General features: G+C 42.0%; 2 protein-coding genes across 2 annotated transcripts; one reads left to right on the top strand and one right to left on the bottom strand.

The window, feature by feature from the left end:
• Positions 1-229: 229 nt before the first annotated feature.
• Positions 230-1,990, bottom strand: nudt15 (nudix (nucleoside diphosphate linked moiety X)-type motif 15). Its single transcript, XM_077015630.1, has 4 exons — positions 1,745-1,990; positions 1,473-1,643; positions 838-1,034; positions 230-551 (listed from the first exon to the last, which is right to left on the bottom strand). The coding sequence occupies exons 1-4, from the start codon at positions 1,783-1,785 to the stop codon at positions 439-441; spliced, it is 522 nt and encodes a 173-aa protein (XP_076871745.1). The 5' UTR covers positions 1,786-1,990; the 3' UTR covers positions 230-438.
• On the top strand, positions 1,560-15,193 carry sucla2 (succinate-CoA ligase ADP-forming subunit beta). Its single transcript, XM_077015627.1, has 12 exons — positions 1,560-1,607; positions 2,100-2,205; positions 3,062-3,257; positions 5,009-5,108; positions 5,336-5,498; positions 7,463-7,591; positions 7,886-8,024; positions 11,142-11,303; positions 12,873-13,015; positions 13,116-13,236; positions 13,477-13,565; positions 13,679-15,193. Exons 2-12 carry the CDS (start codon positions 2,122-2,124, stop codon positions 13,751-13,753), a joined length of 1,401 nt encoding a protein of 466 aa, XP_076871742.1. The 5' UTR covers positions 1,560-1,607; positions 2,100-2,121; the 3' UTR covers positions 13,754-15,193.
• Positions 15,194-17,556: the final 2,363 nt, after the last annotated feature.

Here is a 17,556-nt window from a genome sequence, read left to right as displayed (position 1 = left end):
AAAATGGCGGCTCGGTGTGTCATGGGCGCTGGGGGCGTTCATAGCACCAAGGAATAAACATCCCATATGGGGGAATAGTCAATAACCTTAAATAATACTCCAATTTAAACACCAAACGGTCAAACTAGTAATGTTCATACTGGACGGAACATGTGCCAACATCTGTGGAATAACAAATATCATGCACATGTAGTTAATATAGTAAAATATATTACTGACACTGTAACTGTTTACATTAGGCATAAGCATACTTTTAATATCAGATTAGACAAAGAGACGCTGTTTGGATCGCTGGACTGCATTTGTGCGTTTGACTGGGAAACCCACCTGTACCTCAGCTCAGTTTCACAGATTCTTCCTTTAGTAACTCCAAGCAGCTGGAGAATTCATTCAAGCAGTTCTTCATACAATACAGAAAAAAAGAGTCTCTCGATTACACTAAATCTTTGCATGTTTTGCGAAAGGCTGGAATCCCTGCTGTCTTAAATTAGCCAGTGGTAAGAAAAGCTCCTTCTCTTGGGGGAAGTCCTCCCAGATTTTCCATGTCCAACCTGAATGTAAAACAGAAAAAAGTTAACTCTTAGTGAATGTGAAAACAATCCTAAAAGCTCAGTGAATCACTCACTGCTGAAGGAAATAACTATCAAAGGAAAGATTCGCCAACTTGTCAAAATTATACATGCATCTATTCAGCAGTTGAGGCCAAGACCCATTCTGGAGTTGTGTGTTTTGGACATTTTGGACAATTTTGATGTAGCCCAAGCACGATAATAATCCAATGGAAGAGAACGTGAGCAAAGTTCAGATCCACTAGCCCTAGTTTGCAAATACAATTACCCTCGTTTTTCTCAGGCTCCATGTTTATTGGCTCAGATGAGAAGGTCCTATCAATTTCTCCCTGCATGAACACTGTAATGTAGTGATAGTTTTCTTCCAGCTTTATGGAGTTCACTACAGAGGCAAACTGGAGGTTCTTCAGCCGGACCCCCACCTCCTCCATCACCTCCCTCTGTGCACACTCCTCCCACGTCTCCCTGCAACAAGTGCATGCAGATTTTAGCCAAAGGCAAAACGTTCCAGTTTAGGCAAAGTAGATCTGTGAGTTAGTCTGTGGAGTTGGGCAGAACATATGAACACATAAATAAAAAATAAATAATAAAATAACAAAAAATAAGATGTTTATAAATTAATTGAGATGTTATTTAGGCCTATATTAATGTCTAGTTTAATTAATATGTTTCATTTATGTATCACCATTACTGATTGTTATTGCTTGTCTATTCATTATTTTATAACCACTGGCTGTTGCTTCCTCTGAATTAGTAAATGGATTCAAATATAGAATTATTTAAAAAACGCATACGATTATGTAAAATACACATAATTAAAACAAACGAAAAATGTTGTCAAATCCTTTTGTGTTTATAGTACATTCATTTCCTAATTAAGAATGTGCCGTTTAAGTAACTCACCCAAATTCTATGTGTCCTCCAGGTAATTGATAGGTACCTTTACCCACCAGGCTCTTCCGCCTTCCGAGAAGAACACATCTTGGGTGGGACGGATCCGTTACCAGGACCCCCAGGCCAACACCAGGCCGCTTTGGGGTATGGTTCTGCACAGCTCTTGCCATGATATTCAGGCTAAGATGTGATGGATATTTGATAGGGAATATGTGCTAAACATTCGCTCATGCAAGTCTGAGTAATGTTTTTTTCGAAAGGCCAAGTTGTTAGCTACTTACTGTTGTCTGTCTTGTGAAAGGACCCTCCTGACCAAAAACATGTCCCCAAGGTGTCAATCAGGACATTTTGAAATTTGAGAATACGTATATCATTAAAACCCTTTTATAGCTCGGGTATATCGTGCATAATTACACGTAAAAGCCCAAGATCAAGCACTCTGACTAGACTAAGAACGAAGGACACGAGCTCGCGTACGGTGGAAAGCTACAGCCTTTCACAGAGCGCAGGTGCGCAAATGGCGTAGGTTTAATGCGCAAATGGCGTAAGTTTAATGCGAAAATGGCGTAGGTTTAATGCGCAAATGGCGTAGGTTCGCGCGTACGCAGGCGCGTCTAGTGATTTGTTTTTCAACAGGACTGTTGGTGTAGAGAGGAACATGGCGACGTCCCTGATTTGTGGACGGTTGTCCGCCGGACTGAGAAATTCTGGGTCCCGGACGACTTTAAACTCGGCAGCCAAGGTTAGTTGTTGCAGAGATACATCAGGTGATTATGCCAGATCTTTACTGTTTATTTATAATCTCTCCTAAGTTACTCGGGAGGCCTTCAAAATAATAGTTCCATGTTTGACATTAGCTAGGTTAGCTAGCTATCCTTTAGCTCGTTAGCTACACGCTAGCCAGTACAGTTAGCTTGCCCGGTCAACGTCACTCACCCCCAGGCATGTAAGCAGTTGTTAAGTAAGTGTTGTAAAGGTAGTAATAGTTTGCTTAAAATGTTGGCTAAAAACTGTTACTTCGCGTACCATAGAACATAATACGGTGCATAACCGCACTTCATCTTGTGTGGGTTAGTCGGCCAGCCGGTCAGCTGTAACGGTCGTGTTCCTCGGTGTTATTCTGGCTCGGTTTGACCTCGGCGGAATGTTTCGCCCCAGCAGGTGGTACCGCCACACAGCTGAACAGCGCGGTTCAACATCGGGCTCAGTGTCAGATGGAAAAGCGGTCATTCAGCTGTCCAGCGGTCGTAGAGTCATGTCTGCCGAGGAAAGAGCCTCCACAGATGTCAACGCGCTTGTCAGACATTTTAAATCGAATTCCTTGACATAACAGTTTTTTACATTTGGTTGGACACTCATTTAAATGTCTCCGAAGTAACTTGTTGACGAAGACATAGCTCCGTCCTCAGAGGAGTCTTTACTGTACTTACAACTCTGTTTTATTCTGTTCTGTATGCATATGCAAAAATGCTGACCCACTGACCCAGCCCAGTGACTAGAAAGACATATTTAGGGGGAGGGGTAATCTCCACTGCCACGCCCACCTCACCATGTCTCACCATGTCTCACCATGTCTCACGTCTGCTCTTCTGCTCCAGGTGCTCGCTGGGACATCAGGGTTGTTCAGTAGCCATGGCAACCAGCCCTTACCCCTGGCGACGGGGCAGCAGAGGCGGAGCCTGTCGCTGCACGAGTACATGAGCATTGGCCTGCTGAAGGAGGCGGGCATCTCGGTGCCCGAGGGCATGGTGGCCAGCTCTCCAGACGAGGCCTACACCGTGGCCAAGCAGATCGGTGAGAGCCCAGGGCTTAGAGGGCAGGCGTAACGTAACGCTCAGCTGCTGCTGACAGATGAATCACACTTCCCAAACAAATGCCGACTGAAAGTGCCTCTTCTGTACAGCTCTGCTGTGAGCGTGTTGCATTTAAAACCCCCTGCAGTCCAGCTACAGTGCTTTTGTGCGGCTGTGGTTTGCTCAGGAGACGGGACCGCGGCTGTGGGAAGGTGGTTTTAGATTTTGCGATGCTTTGCTGAAAGTATGCTTCTTTGGAGATCGGAGGGTTTCTTGCAGCGGTAAAGATAAAGAACTGTGAGGACACTTGAGGAATGGCTGTGAGTAGCTGCTCACTGTTCATAGCTACGGGCCTCTGATGTGTACAGTGGCAGGTTCAGAACCACTTCAGTACCAGGCCTTTTTGGTCCCTTGCTTTGGATTACGATACGGTAGAAACTTCCTTGTGTGTGTGTGTGTGTGTGAATCTGAATATTTTTGCTTCTCATGCACACTTGGATCTATACATAGGATGGTGCTTGCACTTCTTTGTGAGTGTGTGTAAGGTGTGTGTGTGTGTGTGTTTTTAGCTGTCTGTCTTTCAGCAGCCACCGTACCACCAACACTTGTTCTGCGGGCTATCTTTATGCTTGTGAATGAAAGTGAAGCCAGCCTCAGAAATGTGAAAAAAGTTTGTTTACAAAATAGCCAGAGAATATGTACCGGTAATGTAGGACATGCAGTTGTGATGTTTTTAACAGTCATAACACTGTAATGTAAAAGCTAATGAAACATGAATAAAAATGTGGTAATAAATAATATATATAGTATAAAAAAGCTAAAACCGTTCTTTTGTGCAGTCAGTGGTAGTGAACGCAGGTTTTGAGTCAGGCTTTATTCCCATATGTCAGGTGAATTTGGTGATATGTCAGTTTCGTTTAACTGATCTCAGACCTGTAAGAGCACCTTTCGTTCTTTGTAGTTCCTTTGTGCATTATGTTAAGATGTACTGCATCGTTCAGCATTGCAGGAACAACACGTAACATGACATTTTGGTCTGTTGATGGATAGGTTGTGTTTTAATATGAAGCTTGTGATCTGTGCTGTTAACAACAATGAAGACTGGAGATGTTTTATTGGTTTTATTGGTCATTTGTTTTCTGTTGTTTTCTGTCTCTCCGTCTCTCTCTCCCCATCTCTCTCTCCCAGTCTCTCTCTCTCTCTCTCTCTGTATTTACTATATGTGTTTGAGATGGGGGCATATGTGAGTCTTGTACTCCTGCATTCCTGCTGTCTCTTGCTTTCCATTTCATTTAAGACGTTATGGTCCTGTGGAATGAGGGGACAGTCCAGTCAGTGCAGTAGTGCTAACATTGTTAGCTGCACTTAGCTGCTAACTTGAACACTTAACCTTATGTCATGCTGTTTAGCATTATGAATGAATGATGCATGACTTGGAACAGAGTTAGTACGGGAGACAGGAGAGACGCTGACTGGGCTCTGGCTCCCACTACTCTTATTTACTCGTAGTGGACGTTCTCTCCCTGCCTACCCAGTCCATGAGGAGCTTAGGAACACTTCTCATGATGTTTTAGAGGCATAAATGGACCACCTGCCCGTGTGTGTGTGTGTGTGTGTTAAGTGAATTAAATAACTTGATAAATGTGGTTGTTCTTACTGACTTCGTTATAGTTATGTCTATTTTTATTTCTCTCTCTTTCTCTCCCTCTTCCCTCATCTCTCTCTACCTCTCTCCTTCTGTCTCTTCTGCAGGCTCTAAAGACCTGGTGGTGAAGGCCCAGGTGTTGGCAGGAGGCAGAGGTAAAGGAACGTTCGAGGGAGGCCTGAAAGGAGGAGTCAAAATCGTTTACTCGTGAGTGCCTGTGTGTGTGTGTGTGTGTGTCACAGAATAGATGTCTATTGCCTTGTTTTGCTTTATACTTCATTCTAAGTACAGTTTCTTTTATCCTTTCTCTCTCTCTCTCTCTCTCTCAACCCTCACACTCTCTCTCTCTCTCTCTCTCTCTCTCTCTCTCTCTCTCAACCCTCACACTCTCTCTCTCTCTATCTATCTATCTGTATCTGTATCTGTATCTGCAGACCAGAGGAAGTGAGGGACATCTCTTCACAAATGATTGGCAAGAAGCTCTTCACAAAGCAGACGGGGGAGGCAGGACGTATCTGTAACCAAGTGTTCATCTGCGAGCGCCGCTACCCCCGCAGAGAGTATTATTTCGCCATCACCATGGAGAGGTCTTTTCAGGTCAGATATCATTCCGTCACAAGTAGTTGTACACAGTGCGTACAACAAGGAAGCGTGCATACAACGCCTTTCTGTCCTGAGAAACCCACCGTATTTGTTTGTGGCACGCTATTCATGTTCAAAATAATTGGAGGGTAATTCAGCTAAAGCCTCTGAGCCTCCCCTTGGAAAACTGCCAATATGGAGGTATTGGATTCCTGCTGGTTTTTTATTATTTTTTTGCATGCGCATTTGTTATAGGTGCAAAGGTGTAGTGAGCTGAAATGCAGTAAGTCTGAAGACTATTGCACGTAGAAAACAATAAAAAAGACTATAAAGACAATATAACAGTGGGATTGGGGGAGGGGAGGAAGACAAAAGCAAACATTCAGAAATACACACATGTACCTATATATGTTTATGTATATACACTACACATACTAATAATAAAAATCTTTATTTGTATAGCATCTTATTAAAATAATAGAAGAAAACAACAAATTAATCTAATAAAATGGCAAAACTATTAAAATAATCAAACATAAATGTAACAAACATGAAATGTAATTATGAATTAATTTTGTAAACATGAAATGTGATAAAGTAATTTAATTATCCAACGAAATTCCTAAACTAAATGCCGGTCTAAACAGGAAGGTTTTGAGGCTCTTCTGAGTTCCTCAGAAGTTCCAGAGCTTTGGGCCATGGTGGCTAAAACACTCGGTCCTATCTTTAACCAGGTTTTAAGAATCACATGTAGATTGCTGTTTGAAGACCTGAGAGACCTGACTGGAACATACCTAACAATCATTTGACTAAGATAAAATAGAGCAAGGCGGGTGTAATGTGATCTCTCTTTCTCCTGCGGGTCAGGACTCTTGTGGCAGCGTTCTGAACTCACTGTAGGTGTGACATAGAGCGCTTTTAATAATCTAACCTTGAAGTTTTTCATTACCAGCAGGAGAGAGCATGTCTCGGACCTTAGCGATATTTCGAAGGTGAAAATATGCTCTCCTGCATGTAGTCGTGATGTGTGATTTCAAGCTGATCTCATTATCAAAAGTGACGCCCAAGTTCTTAACATATTGATTGGCCTTCAGATTCATTTGATTTAAATAAATCTGGACATCATTCCTTTGTGAATGTCAGACATCCATGTCTGTATATCACCTATGCAGTCAAACAGTGAGCTAATTGATTTTTGGGCTTTAGGTTCTAAAAAAAATGTAAAGTTGAGTGTCATCTGCATATTGATGATAACTAATACCATGATATGATATTGTTAATGATATGGGGTAACAGAAGCATATATAGGTTGAACAGTAAAGGCCCAAGAATTGATCCTTGGAGGATTTTTTGATGTGTGGAGGAATATATACCTAATGCAACATAATAATCGCCCCCATTTAGATGAGGGATCTAAATGGATTTAGATAGGATCTAAACCAGGCTAAGTCTGAGCCACTAAGGCAGACACAGTTCTGGAGTCGATCAAGAAGGATTTCAGAGTTTGCATGCATCTTTATTCAGAAATGCATACAGAAATACACACATGTATGTACCTGTTTGTGTATATATGCTAAACATACAGTGACACACGTGTGTACCTAAATATGTTTGTGTGTTACAAGGTCCTGGGCATGTCCAGTTGTTCCTTGCTGAGCCATATACAGTGTGTCATATATGTTCCAGTGCTGTGTGTCCATGTACCAAGCGTCTTTTAGAAATTAAATTTTCCCCAAACCAGAAGAATCTACCTTAATTCCTCATTATTTTTTTCCTTTTCATTTTGCAGTATATGTTAGTTAAAGGAGATTATGTGGATCTGTTTCCAACTGTTGTGTACAGAGGCAGAAAGATTTTGTGGTAGATAGTCGTGTATTGTGTCCTCTAGAGGGCACCAGAGTGTTGCATTAGAACTGATCAAATTCAGTCAGGCACATTGCTGCATTCCAACATTGATGATGACGATGATGATCACTCAGGGCCCAGTGCTGATTGGCAGTTCTCAGGGGGGCGTGAACATTGAGGATGTGGCGGCTGAGAATCCAGATGCCATCGTAAAAGAGCCAATCGACATTGTTGAGGGCATTAAGATGGAGCAAGCAATAAAGGTGAGATGGAGAATGTGGAAATGACTCTGCTAGAATACTGACTCAAGTTGTCATTTGAGAGGCTACAGAATGCCGGTGCGTAATATACGATCCTATTAACTCCCAGTTATCATGCTCAAAATGTATTTTTTTACCTTCCTTTTCTTCCTTTTTCACTTTCAGCCGCTACTGTCTTCATTTCTTTGACAAATCACTTGGCAAAAAAATCATAAGCTTCTTCCTAATGTTCTCCCATAGCACAGTATGAGTCCTTCTGAAAAGACCTCCTCATGAGTGTGTCTGTGGCCCTTTCAGGTCGCTGAGAAGATGGGTTTCCCTAAAGCTTTGATCAATGAAGCTGCAGAGAACATGATCAAACTCTATAACCTTTTCATTAAATATGACGCATCCATGGTGGAGATCAACCCGATGGTGGAAGACTCCTCTGGCATCGGTACGCCACACACCCTCGTCTACACCCACATCTACACCCTCATCTACACCCTCATCTACACCCACATTTACACCCTCATCTACACCCACACCCTCATCTACATCTACACCCACATCTACACCCTCATCTACACCCACTCCCTCATCTACATCTACACCCATATCTACACCCTCATCTACACCCACACCCTCATCTACACCCACATCTACACCCACACACTCATCTACACCCACACCTTCATCTACATCCACACCCACACACTCATCTACACCTACACACTCATCTACACCCACACACTCATCTACACCCACACCTTCATCTACATCCACACCCACATCTACACCCTCATCTACACCCACACCCTCATCTACACCCACACCCTCATCTACACCCACACATTCATCTACACCCACACACTCATCTACACCCACACACTCATCTACACCCACACACTCATCTACACCCACACACTCATCTACACCCACACACTCATCTACATCCACACCCACATCCACACCCACATCTACATCCACATCTACACCCTCATCTACACCCACACCCTCATCTACACCCACACCCTCATCTACACACTCATCTACACCCTCATCTACACCCACACACACATCTACATCCACATCTACATCCACATCTACACCCTCATCTACACCCACGCTTTCATCTACACCCACACACTCATCTACACCCATATCTACACTCTTATCTACACCCACACACTCATCTACACACTCATCTACACCCACACACTCATCTACACACTCATCTACACCCACACACTCATTTACACACTCATCTACACCCACACACTCCTCTACATCCACATCTACACCCACACACTCATTTACACACTCATCTACACCCACACACTCATCTACACTCATCTACACCCACATCTACACCCACACCTTCATCTACACCCACATCTACACCCACACCCTCATCTACACCCACACCCTCATCTACACCCACACCTACACCCACACCTTCATCTACACCCACACTGTAAAAAAAAAAAGTGTAAAAAAACGGTAATTTTCTGGAAATGGGGGCGCCAGAAAATTACTGTAAAAAAACAGATAAGTACTGTAAATTTAAAAACATACATAAACTGTAAAAAAACGGCAATTTTCTGGCGCCCCCGTTTCCAGAAAATTACCGTTTTTTTACAGTTTATGTAAAAAAACAGATAAGTACTGTAAATTTTAAAACATACATAAACTGTAAAAAAACGGTGATTATAACACTTAACATGCAACACTGTCATTTTAAAGGAAATATTCCTAAAATTGAATGTGGTCTTTACTCTAGTTCACATTCAATTATAACAATATTGCAGTGTGGTGTAGGAAGGAGAGGTAGCAAACAGATCCACCGCAGTACAAGGCTTTTTAAATTCAAACTGCCTCAACAACATAATCACGCCAGACCCCACGATCACGCAGAAGAGACTTAATTTAGACACAAAACATGAGAGAACGGCAATAACACGACAACACTACACAAACATGGCATAGAATAATTCACACAGTACAACTACATAAATTGATGAAGGGGGACTTAAACCAAGTAATGCACATAATCAAGTACACAATTAATCAACACATGCATAGACATCACATTAACAGATAACGATACCGGAGTCGCAGAGACTCATGGGAAGTAGCGCCGTCCCCCATTGGACCGACGCTTCAATATAAAAATATATATAACATTAATAGTTAAAATGAGCCATAAACTCCGAACCGTCAGAACACACATTTCAACGCTACGGTTATAGTTAAACTATGATCGGACAGGAATGCCAGACACATGTTCTAGCGCTATATGAACCGATAAGAATATATTACGCGTTAACTAAATAAGTTACATGCACTGAAAGCTGACGTTGCAAATACTCATTTGAAGAAACACTGATTTTAAAACTCATGCATTTGGGCTGCAGCGGGGTGATAACGAAAGGTTCTTCAAACAATATGCACAACCAGAACAACTCTTCATGCACACTGTGCAGTGGTCCGATTCAAACAGGCCCCACCCCTACCAATCATAAACTTAACATATTCAGTTATCTTTACTTAACATGATCATTGCAATGCCTATTTCAGCTCAATAATGATAACAACTAGTTTTATTTAGTAATGGCAATATTTTTTATGAAACATGAAATAATAATTAATGATTACTAAAATAATTTATTAAAACCTAATCCGGGTTTACAGTGTAGATACAGTGATACAGATACAGTGCATATTTAATAGTGGATTGAAAATGAGATGGATCTGGAACGCCTTAACTCTTTATGTATGTTATAAATATAAAAATAAATCACAGTCAAGAACATTTTACTTTTTACTCACTTTTATAACATGAAAATCACATATTTAACATGTCAAAACTTAAATTAAAACATGCATCAATGTTGTCTTGTAATATTTCCTTGAAATTAATTCCAGAAGATTCTATTACTTTGTCTCATTAAGATTAATCAATATTACTTTCTTTTTACAGTTTGTTTAGTTAAAATTATTATCTAAGAATTGTTAAAAAACAGATTTATAATGTATTTAATTTATACAGATTTTTCTTGTTAAATCACATGACATTTTTAAATAAACAGTTTGTTCTGGTAATTGTAATACACTTTCCCTGTCATTTTAAAATACAGGAAAAAACTGTAAAATTTATTGGGAAAAACCTGTAAAAAAAACTGTTTTTTTTACAGTGCACATCTACACCCACACCCACAGTACCTGAGTATGTTGAGCAGCAGAGTCTGCTATCTTGTCCAGTTTGTCAACAGACTCCTCAACAGTGTTTCTGACATCACGGTTTCTGAGAAACTTTCAACAGTAAATCCCTGAATCCAGTTATTTTAGCTGAACTAGTCAATAGTCTCCAGGCTGTTGTTGAAAAATTGCTACATGCTTGGACACACCTTCATAGCTAATCCTTTTCCTATCATTAGTTATGTTTTTAGTCAGTGTCTACCTTACAGACCGCAAATGCCTTAGCAAACACGTCTACACCTTTAACTGATGATCTTGTCTAGTGTTTGCACTGGTGTCGATAATCTCATCTCTCTGTGGTTCTGTTCTGCAGTAATGTGCATGGACGCCAAGATCAACTTCGACTCCAATGCCGCCTACAGGCAGAAGAGGGTCTTTGAGATGCGGGACTGGAGTCAGGAGGATCCCCGAGACAGACAGGCTGCTAAAGCCGACCTCAACTACATCGGCTTGGACGGCACCATCGGCTGCCTGGGTCGGTCCCGGGTCGCACTTCATTCCAAACGCGCTTCCAAGAGTGTTTGGAAATCTGCGGCTGTTGAACTCTGGGAATTGCATAGAGGTTTTGATCACGCTCATAGGACGTGCTAAACAGGATGTAGTTTTGGTGATGGTTATTTCCAAGTTGGCCTTTGTGAAAACGGAAGGCTGCAGTATGTAAATGATGTGTGTGTGTGTGTGTGTGTGTGTGCGCGCCCTTCTCCCTGTGCCTCTATGCTTGGATGTGTGAGACCCTTCTCACCAATCTCCGACATTCCACATGAGTGTTTTGAAAAATTATGACTTTCATATAATCCAGTGAGCGTAAGTGATGTTGGCTAAAGTAATGTAGAACCCTTTCGTCGAATAAGCTGCACCTCAAATTTGACAGTTCCATTAGAAGACCTAGATTTGGGCGTGTAGGTCCATTAGAATACCTAGATTTGGACGTGTAGGTCCATTAGAAGACCTAGATTTGGGCGTGTAGGTCCATTAGAAGACCTAGATTTGGGCGTGTAGGTCCATTAGAAGACCTAGATTTGGGCGTGTAGGTCCATTAGAAGACCTAGATTTAGGCGTGTAGGTCCATTAGAAGACCTAGATTTGGGCGTGTAGGTCCATTAGAAGACCTAGATTTGGGCGTGTAGGTCCATTAGAAGACCTAGATTTGGGCGTGTAGGTCCATTAGAAGACCCAGATTTGGGCGTGTAGGTCCATTAGAAGACCCAGATTTGGGCGTGTAGGTCCATTAGAAGACCCAGATTTGGGCGTATAGGTCCATTAGAAGACCTAGATTTGGGCGTGTAGGTCCATTAGAAGACCTAGATTTGGGCGTGTAGGTCCATTAGAAGACCTAGATTTGGGCGTGTAGGTCCATTAGAAGACCTAGATTTGGGCGTGTAGGTCCATTAGAAGACATAGATTTGGGCGTGTAGGTCAGCAAGCAATTCGTTGCGGTGGAAACAGTAGAATGACTCACACACCCAAAAACAGAAGGCCAAAAGGCCACTAAAACTTTTTTGCTGAGATATTAAAATATATATATATTTACCACACATGTTACTAAAGTTCAAGTTGCATCTAGTGATGGGAAAACCGTGGTGAGCTTGTCACAAGCCTTCAGATGAAAGGGTGGTGAGACAGGACTGAGACGTTTGCCATTATTATTAAGTTCATACTTCTGTTTTTATATTGTAGTTATATTAAGATATATTGTGGTTGTATTAAGACTTGGTGTGGTTATTTTGCTTTATTTTTAGTATGGACTTGTATTGCTTAGTCATAATCAAATATTGAATTTTGAAATACATTACAGTAATCAGTTAGTTAAATGGCAACCTTGTTACTTTGCTAGTGAGCTCTTGTTTCTTGTGGCTTATTTAATAGAAAATACTGTAACCTAATATTCCCTCCAGTTTCTTTGCTTTTGGATAGATGAATATATGCTCATTACTACAAATATTGTTTGAAGACACTAAATGTGGTGAGAAAATCCAGAATTGTGAGTTGTGTGTAGAATTCAGAGTTTTCTCATCACTGTGATGACTTGTCTGCCTCTCTGTAGTTAATGGGGCGGGCCTTGCCATGGCAACCATGGACATCATCAAACTACACGGTGGAATTCCTGCCAACTTCCTGGATGTAGGGGGCGGAGCCACAGCGAGCCAAGTGACGGAAGCCTTCAAGCTCATCACCTCGGACAAAAAGGTAACATGGCAACCCATCGTGGTAAAGCCGGCCATAACTAAAGCTACGAGTTTTAACTTCCGAGCGCTCTGATTGGACTGGTTTGGTTGCTGTGCAACAGGTGCAGGCTATCCTGGTCAACATTTTTGGAGGGATCATGAGGTGTGATGTCATCGCTCAGGGCATCATCATGGCTGTAACTGACCTGGATCTGAAAATCCCCATCGTGGTGCGGTTACAAGGTGAGGGGCACATTAAACGGCAGCGCAACGAGGGTGTCCATGCAGTGAGGCAACCGAGAGGCTGATTGGCTGGAGGTGAAAACGCGGCAGGTGAAGTGAACAGAGAAGGCAAAGGCATGAATTCACGCTAGGCATCACGCCGCACGAGACCGATGGGGGGGGGGGGGGGGGGGGGGTTGTTGTCGTGAGTATCGTTGTCGTGGAGAGCCTGACTGTGTCTGGCGGTTGGTGTTGCCGTAGGAACTAGAGTGGATGACGCCAAGGCGCTGATTGCCGCCAGCCCTCTCAAGATCCTGGCCTGCGATGACCTGGACGAGGCAGCTAAGATGGTACCCAGCGAAACACTGCGACCAGTCGACACTCACGCTAACGTTCATATCAGCGTCGTGTCTCTTGCTCTCTCCACCTGTTTTCATTTCTTCATTCGTCTTTCTCTCTCTAGGTTGTAAAGCTTTCTGAAATCGTGTCATTGGCCAAAGAGGCCCAGGTGGACGTCAAATTTCAGCTGCCCATCTAAAGATCTGCAAGACAGCGCCGACAAAGTCGCCCTTCTCTTCCGACCACATCCTTCTCAGACCAGACCTCAAACCATGAACTGAGTTCCCAGCTGCTGGGCCCCTCCTCCATGTCCAGCGTGGTCCAGCTTGCGTGTATGGTTCATATCTGAGCCTCCTGTCTGTTTTCACGCATCGCTACTATCCCTTGTGTTCCATAAGTGCTTCCAAAACGTAAAAACACACTCCTGCTTTCTATCGATTCACTCCTGTGTCCCTTCTGCCCACCAGCCTCACCACCTTCATCCCACATAACCACTCCTCAACCAGCTTACGTTGGTTGCCTTGGTTACTCTGATTAGAACAGGTCAGTGTTGTAATTGGTTTTTTTTACCCTTATTTTTTGTGTTTTTGACATTTTTTCCCCTCTGTATTAAAAGCCGGACCTATTTATGCAAGACTGTATTGATATTGTGGACATGTACACGGGGGCGAAGCTTGCTGGATGTAATGTGTTTGACACTGGTTCTGTATATTGGTACACACACACACAAACACACACACACAGTCTCATTAAAAAATGGCTACCTGCTCTTTCTCCCTCCCGTGTGTGCTGTCCCATCGGGAGTGGGTGTAGTTGGAGAGAGTCTTGCTCTGTTTCAGACTGCGCTTTCCTGAAGAGCACGGCTCCGTTTCCCACCCTCAGACGCACAAACACTTAGGGGAACGTGTGTTATTAGAGTTGTGTTCTTTTTACTCCCGTATGGGAGTTGCTGATTGATGAGAGGGATTAAATATTGTTCCAATAAAACATGCAGAAATGATAATCGTGATTACGATGATTGTGAACTTCTGTACCGTGTTTCTTTTGATTTGAAGTGTTGCTTCCTTCAGAATCACTGAACCTGAACTAGAACTTTAAGAGCAGCAACGTGAGCCATGTCGAGAACCATGTCTTGAAGCTTGATTTGTTTATACTGTCCTGTAAACAGTGCAATCAAAAGCCCATGTAACTGGTGTATCATTTGGGGGGCCATGCACAAGAAATAAACTACACATGAATGTCTACTAACTACAGAACCGATGGGAAAACATAAATGAAGCAAGTTGTTTAATATTGCTTTAAGGATATCGATGTATTTAAATGGATCATTACCCAGTACATACGTAGGAATAAAATGTATGCTCATCTTTCTCGCTTATGAAGAAGTATAAATGGTCATTAAATTGCAATGTATTACATATAATAACACCTTTGGCTGAATTCAGAATGTGACTACATAGATTGTCCTAATGGGCTTTCCGTAGCTTACTGTTTTTGAGTATGAATGGTTCATAGAGCTGCTCTCGTAGAACTGAAATACTTGATGCACTTTCATATGGTAGTTCTTGTATCCACTGAGACTCCAGCATGGCTCTTTGTGTATTACAAAATCAAAGCATTAAATACCCTTATAAAATCACCTATTATTGCCAATTTGTAAAAGGGGGAAATACATTTCAGTCTTTATTTTTCTGAACTGGCTACACAGCGTGCCTAAAGTTTGCTCTTTTAGGAATACCCAGGTGGTCCTCCATTTTGTTTGAGGAGGTTCGTTAAGAGTTTGTTTTTGTCCAGGGAAAATGGGGGAGGAGAAATTTATAGATACGCCCTTAAAATAGACACACAAACACACACACACACACAGACTGTGCTGTCTCAGTGACCTTTAGAAACGTGGTCTCAGTGAACTGTTGATGTTGTTTCTCTACTTTGATGTAGGACCCAGTGAACATGTATCCAGTAAAAGCCTGAAAAGCCATCACATAGTAAGGGACCGGTGATATTTGTTTGTCTCTTGCTCTCACCTCTACCCACTCCCCACTATCTGGCAAAATGAGTTGGCAGTGATTAAATGACTTGGTGAGATTTGGCACAGCTGAAAGTTGTGTAAAACCTTCAGAAATGAGGAAACAGAGTTCTTAAAACAGTTCTTGTGTATATTTTATTAGGATCCCCTACCCCTTACATACAAACACACTCATCTCAGCTTCAAATTATTGTCATGACAAGTTGAATCCTATAGGTTTCATGATATAGTACCTAATTTATTGCATAGTGGATCATTAGACCTATAGATTTAAAGCCTTTCACAATACGTAAATTTCAAAATCAAAAAATTATTTTGATGGAAAGATTTACAATTAATTTTTTTAATTAATTCCCACAATTTTCAGTCATTCTCGTTTATTTGTGTTTTGTTTTAATTACACAGATGTTTTCTTTATTTTGAGTAAATCAGATAAATAGATACAGGCAGGGGCGAGGCTAGGGTATTTTTAGTGGTGCTAGAGCACCACCGTGAAGTTGCTCAGCACCCCCTGGCTCAACACATTTTTTAAATATTATATTATGCAAAAACCTTGCTCTGCACCTGCGCAATACTTTGGTATTGTGCCTCTGTGAGCACTGGGGGCTGGGCACCCCTAAAGACCAGATCCTAAAATCGCCCCTGGATACAGGCAGCCTTATCTGTCCTATGTTTAAAATATTCCCCTCACCTGCCATGTGATTGTGTGTTTTTGTATTAGTTCAGTTTCCAAGGCAATAAGTGCCATGTGGTTTTGTTTTGTGGTGTCTCGTGTCACGTGAATCCCATTCTGTGTTAATGTGTCTCGTTTGTCCCTGAATTCTCTTTGTTGTCTGTCCTTTGTTTTGGTCAGAGTCATTTTGTTCAGTATATGTTAAACTCATTCTGCTCAGGGGTATCGGAACTCTTCTGTGTTTCTGTTTTAGTCCAGTTGCACTCAGTTTGAGTTTTTGTGTTTGGTTTTGCTTTCTACCCTTTAATAAAATCAACTAGCACTGGCCTCACATGAAGATGCAGCAAGTCCTCGTCCATCTGTTTGTCTCAGACAATTTATCTTAGTTTATGTTTTGTTCCAATTATTTGATCATGATACACATGATTACACAATTTCAAACCAATACAATTTTGCTTAAAACTATTACTTGTCAGATGATAAAATATATATGATATTTACAGCTGATTTTATGTTTATATTTAAAGATTTATGTTTATTTTTTAATTTCTTCTTTGTGTCCTTCTTTTGTCATAGTAATGTTCATAAACAATATAGCCTACATAATTTACGTTATTACGTTTAATAATATCCGTATGTAATAGGCATGTTGTAGTTCCTCCTGGCCTGTGAATATTGGGCCAGACCGGCGAAGCGCCATGATGAATGTCAGCTGTTCACTTTCCCAGCAGCCACCTCTTCCTCCCCTGTTCTGTGCTCCTGAACTCCATCACTCACAAGCGAAGACCAGAGGGCTGTTTGTGGAATCTGTCGCTCCCAGCTGGTGGGCGGCCGTGGTGGGTCTTTGTTATTTCTGCTCTCAGCACTGAAGCACATAGTCAAAACACACACCTCAGTGGAAGAGGAATTAGCATAATGGCCCTGGCACCGTGTTGTTTGCTCTGCTCTGTTTGTTTTCTCTGTGGCGCCCGTGTGCACCTGTGTGTGGTTGTGACCGTGACGCTATCATTCTAGTCCGGTGACACCTGGAGGCTGAATTTAGCGTTTTCGGTGGAAGAGTGTGAAGAGTCTGATATATCAGCAGAACTAAATGAAATGTGCAACAGCTACTACAGATTTGCATTTGCCTGATGTCGGAGAACGTTGCTTAAGACCAAAGTGAGAAGGTTCAGGTTTTCCTTCTTAAACCTTCAGCATGCTAGCAGCACTCCGCCTCTTTCATTCAGTAGTTTTTTGCATTACATGCTCATTACATAACAGTCTATGGTCATTACACATAATATCTTCCACCCAACCCCAGACT

This window comes from Brachyhypopomus gauderio, chromosome 8, assembly GCF_052324685.1.
Source record: "Brachyhypopomus gauderio isolate BG-103 chromosome 8, BGAUD_0.2, whole genome shotgun sequence".
In the NCBI taxonomy this organism is placed as follows: domain Eukaryota; kingdom Metazoa; phylum Chordata; class Actinopteri; order Gymnotiformes; family Hypopomidae; genus Brachyhypopomus; species Brachyhypopomus gauderio.
The sequence above is the reverse complement of the archived record's forward strand: the minus strand, read 5'-3'. Positions and strand labels throughout refer to the sequence as shown.

Excerpts from the sequence above, each read along its gene's own strand:
- sucla2 (XM_077015627.1), top strand. The coding sequence starts at position 2,122 with ATGGCGACGTCCCTGATTTGTGGACGGTTGTCCGCCGGACTGAGAAAT. Across the intron at positions 8,025-11,141 it reads GGAAGACTCCTCTGGCATCG|TAATGTGCATGGACGCCAAG; the intron begins GTACGCCACACA and ends TCTGTTCTGCAG. Across the intron at positions 13,566-13,678 it reads TGGACGAGGCAGCTAAGATG|GTTGTAAAGCTTTCTGAAAT; the intron begins GTACCCAGCGAA and ends TTCTCTCTCTAG.
- nudt15 (XM_077015630.1), bottom strand. The coding sequence starts at position 1,785 with ATGTTTTTGGTCAGGAGGGTCCTTTCACAAGACAGACAACA. Across the intron at positions 1,035-1,472 it reads GGAGGACACATAGAATTTGG|GGAGACGTGGGAGGAGTGTG; the intron begins GTGAGTTACTTA and ends CACTTGTTGCAG. Across the intron at positions 552-837 it reads GGAGCCTGAGAAAAACGAGG|GTTGGACATGGAAAATCTGG; the intron begins GTAATTGTATTT and ends TTTTACATTCAG.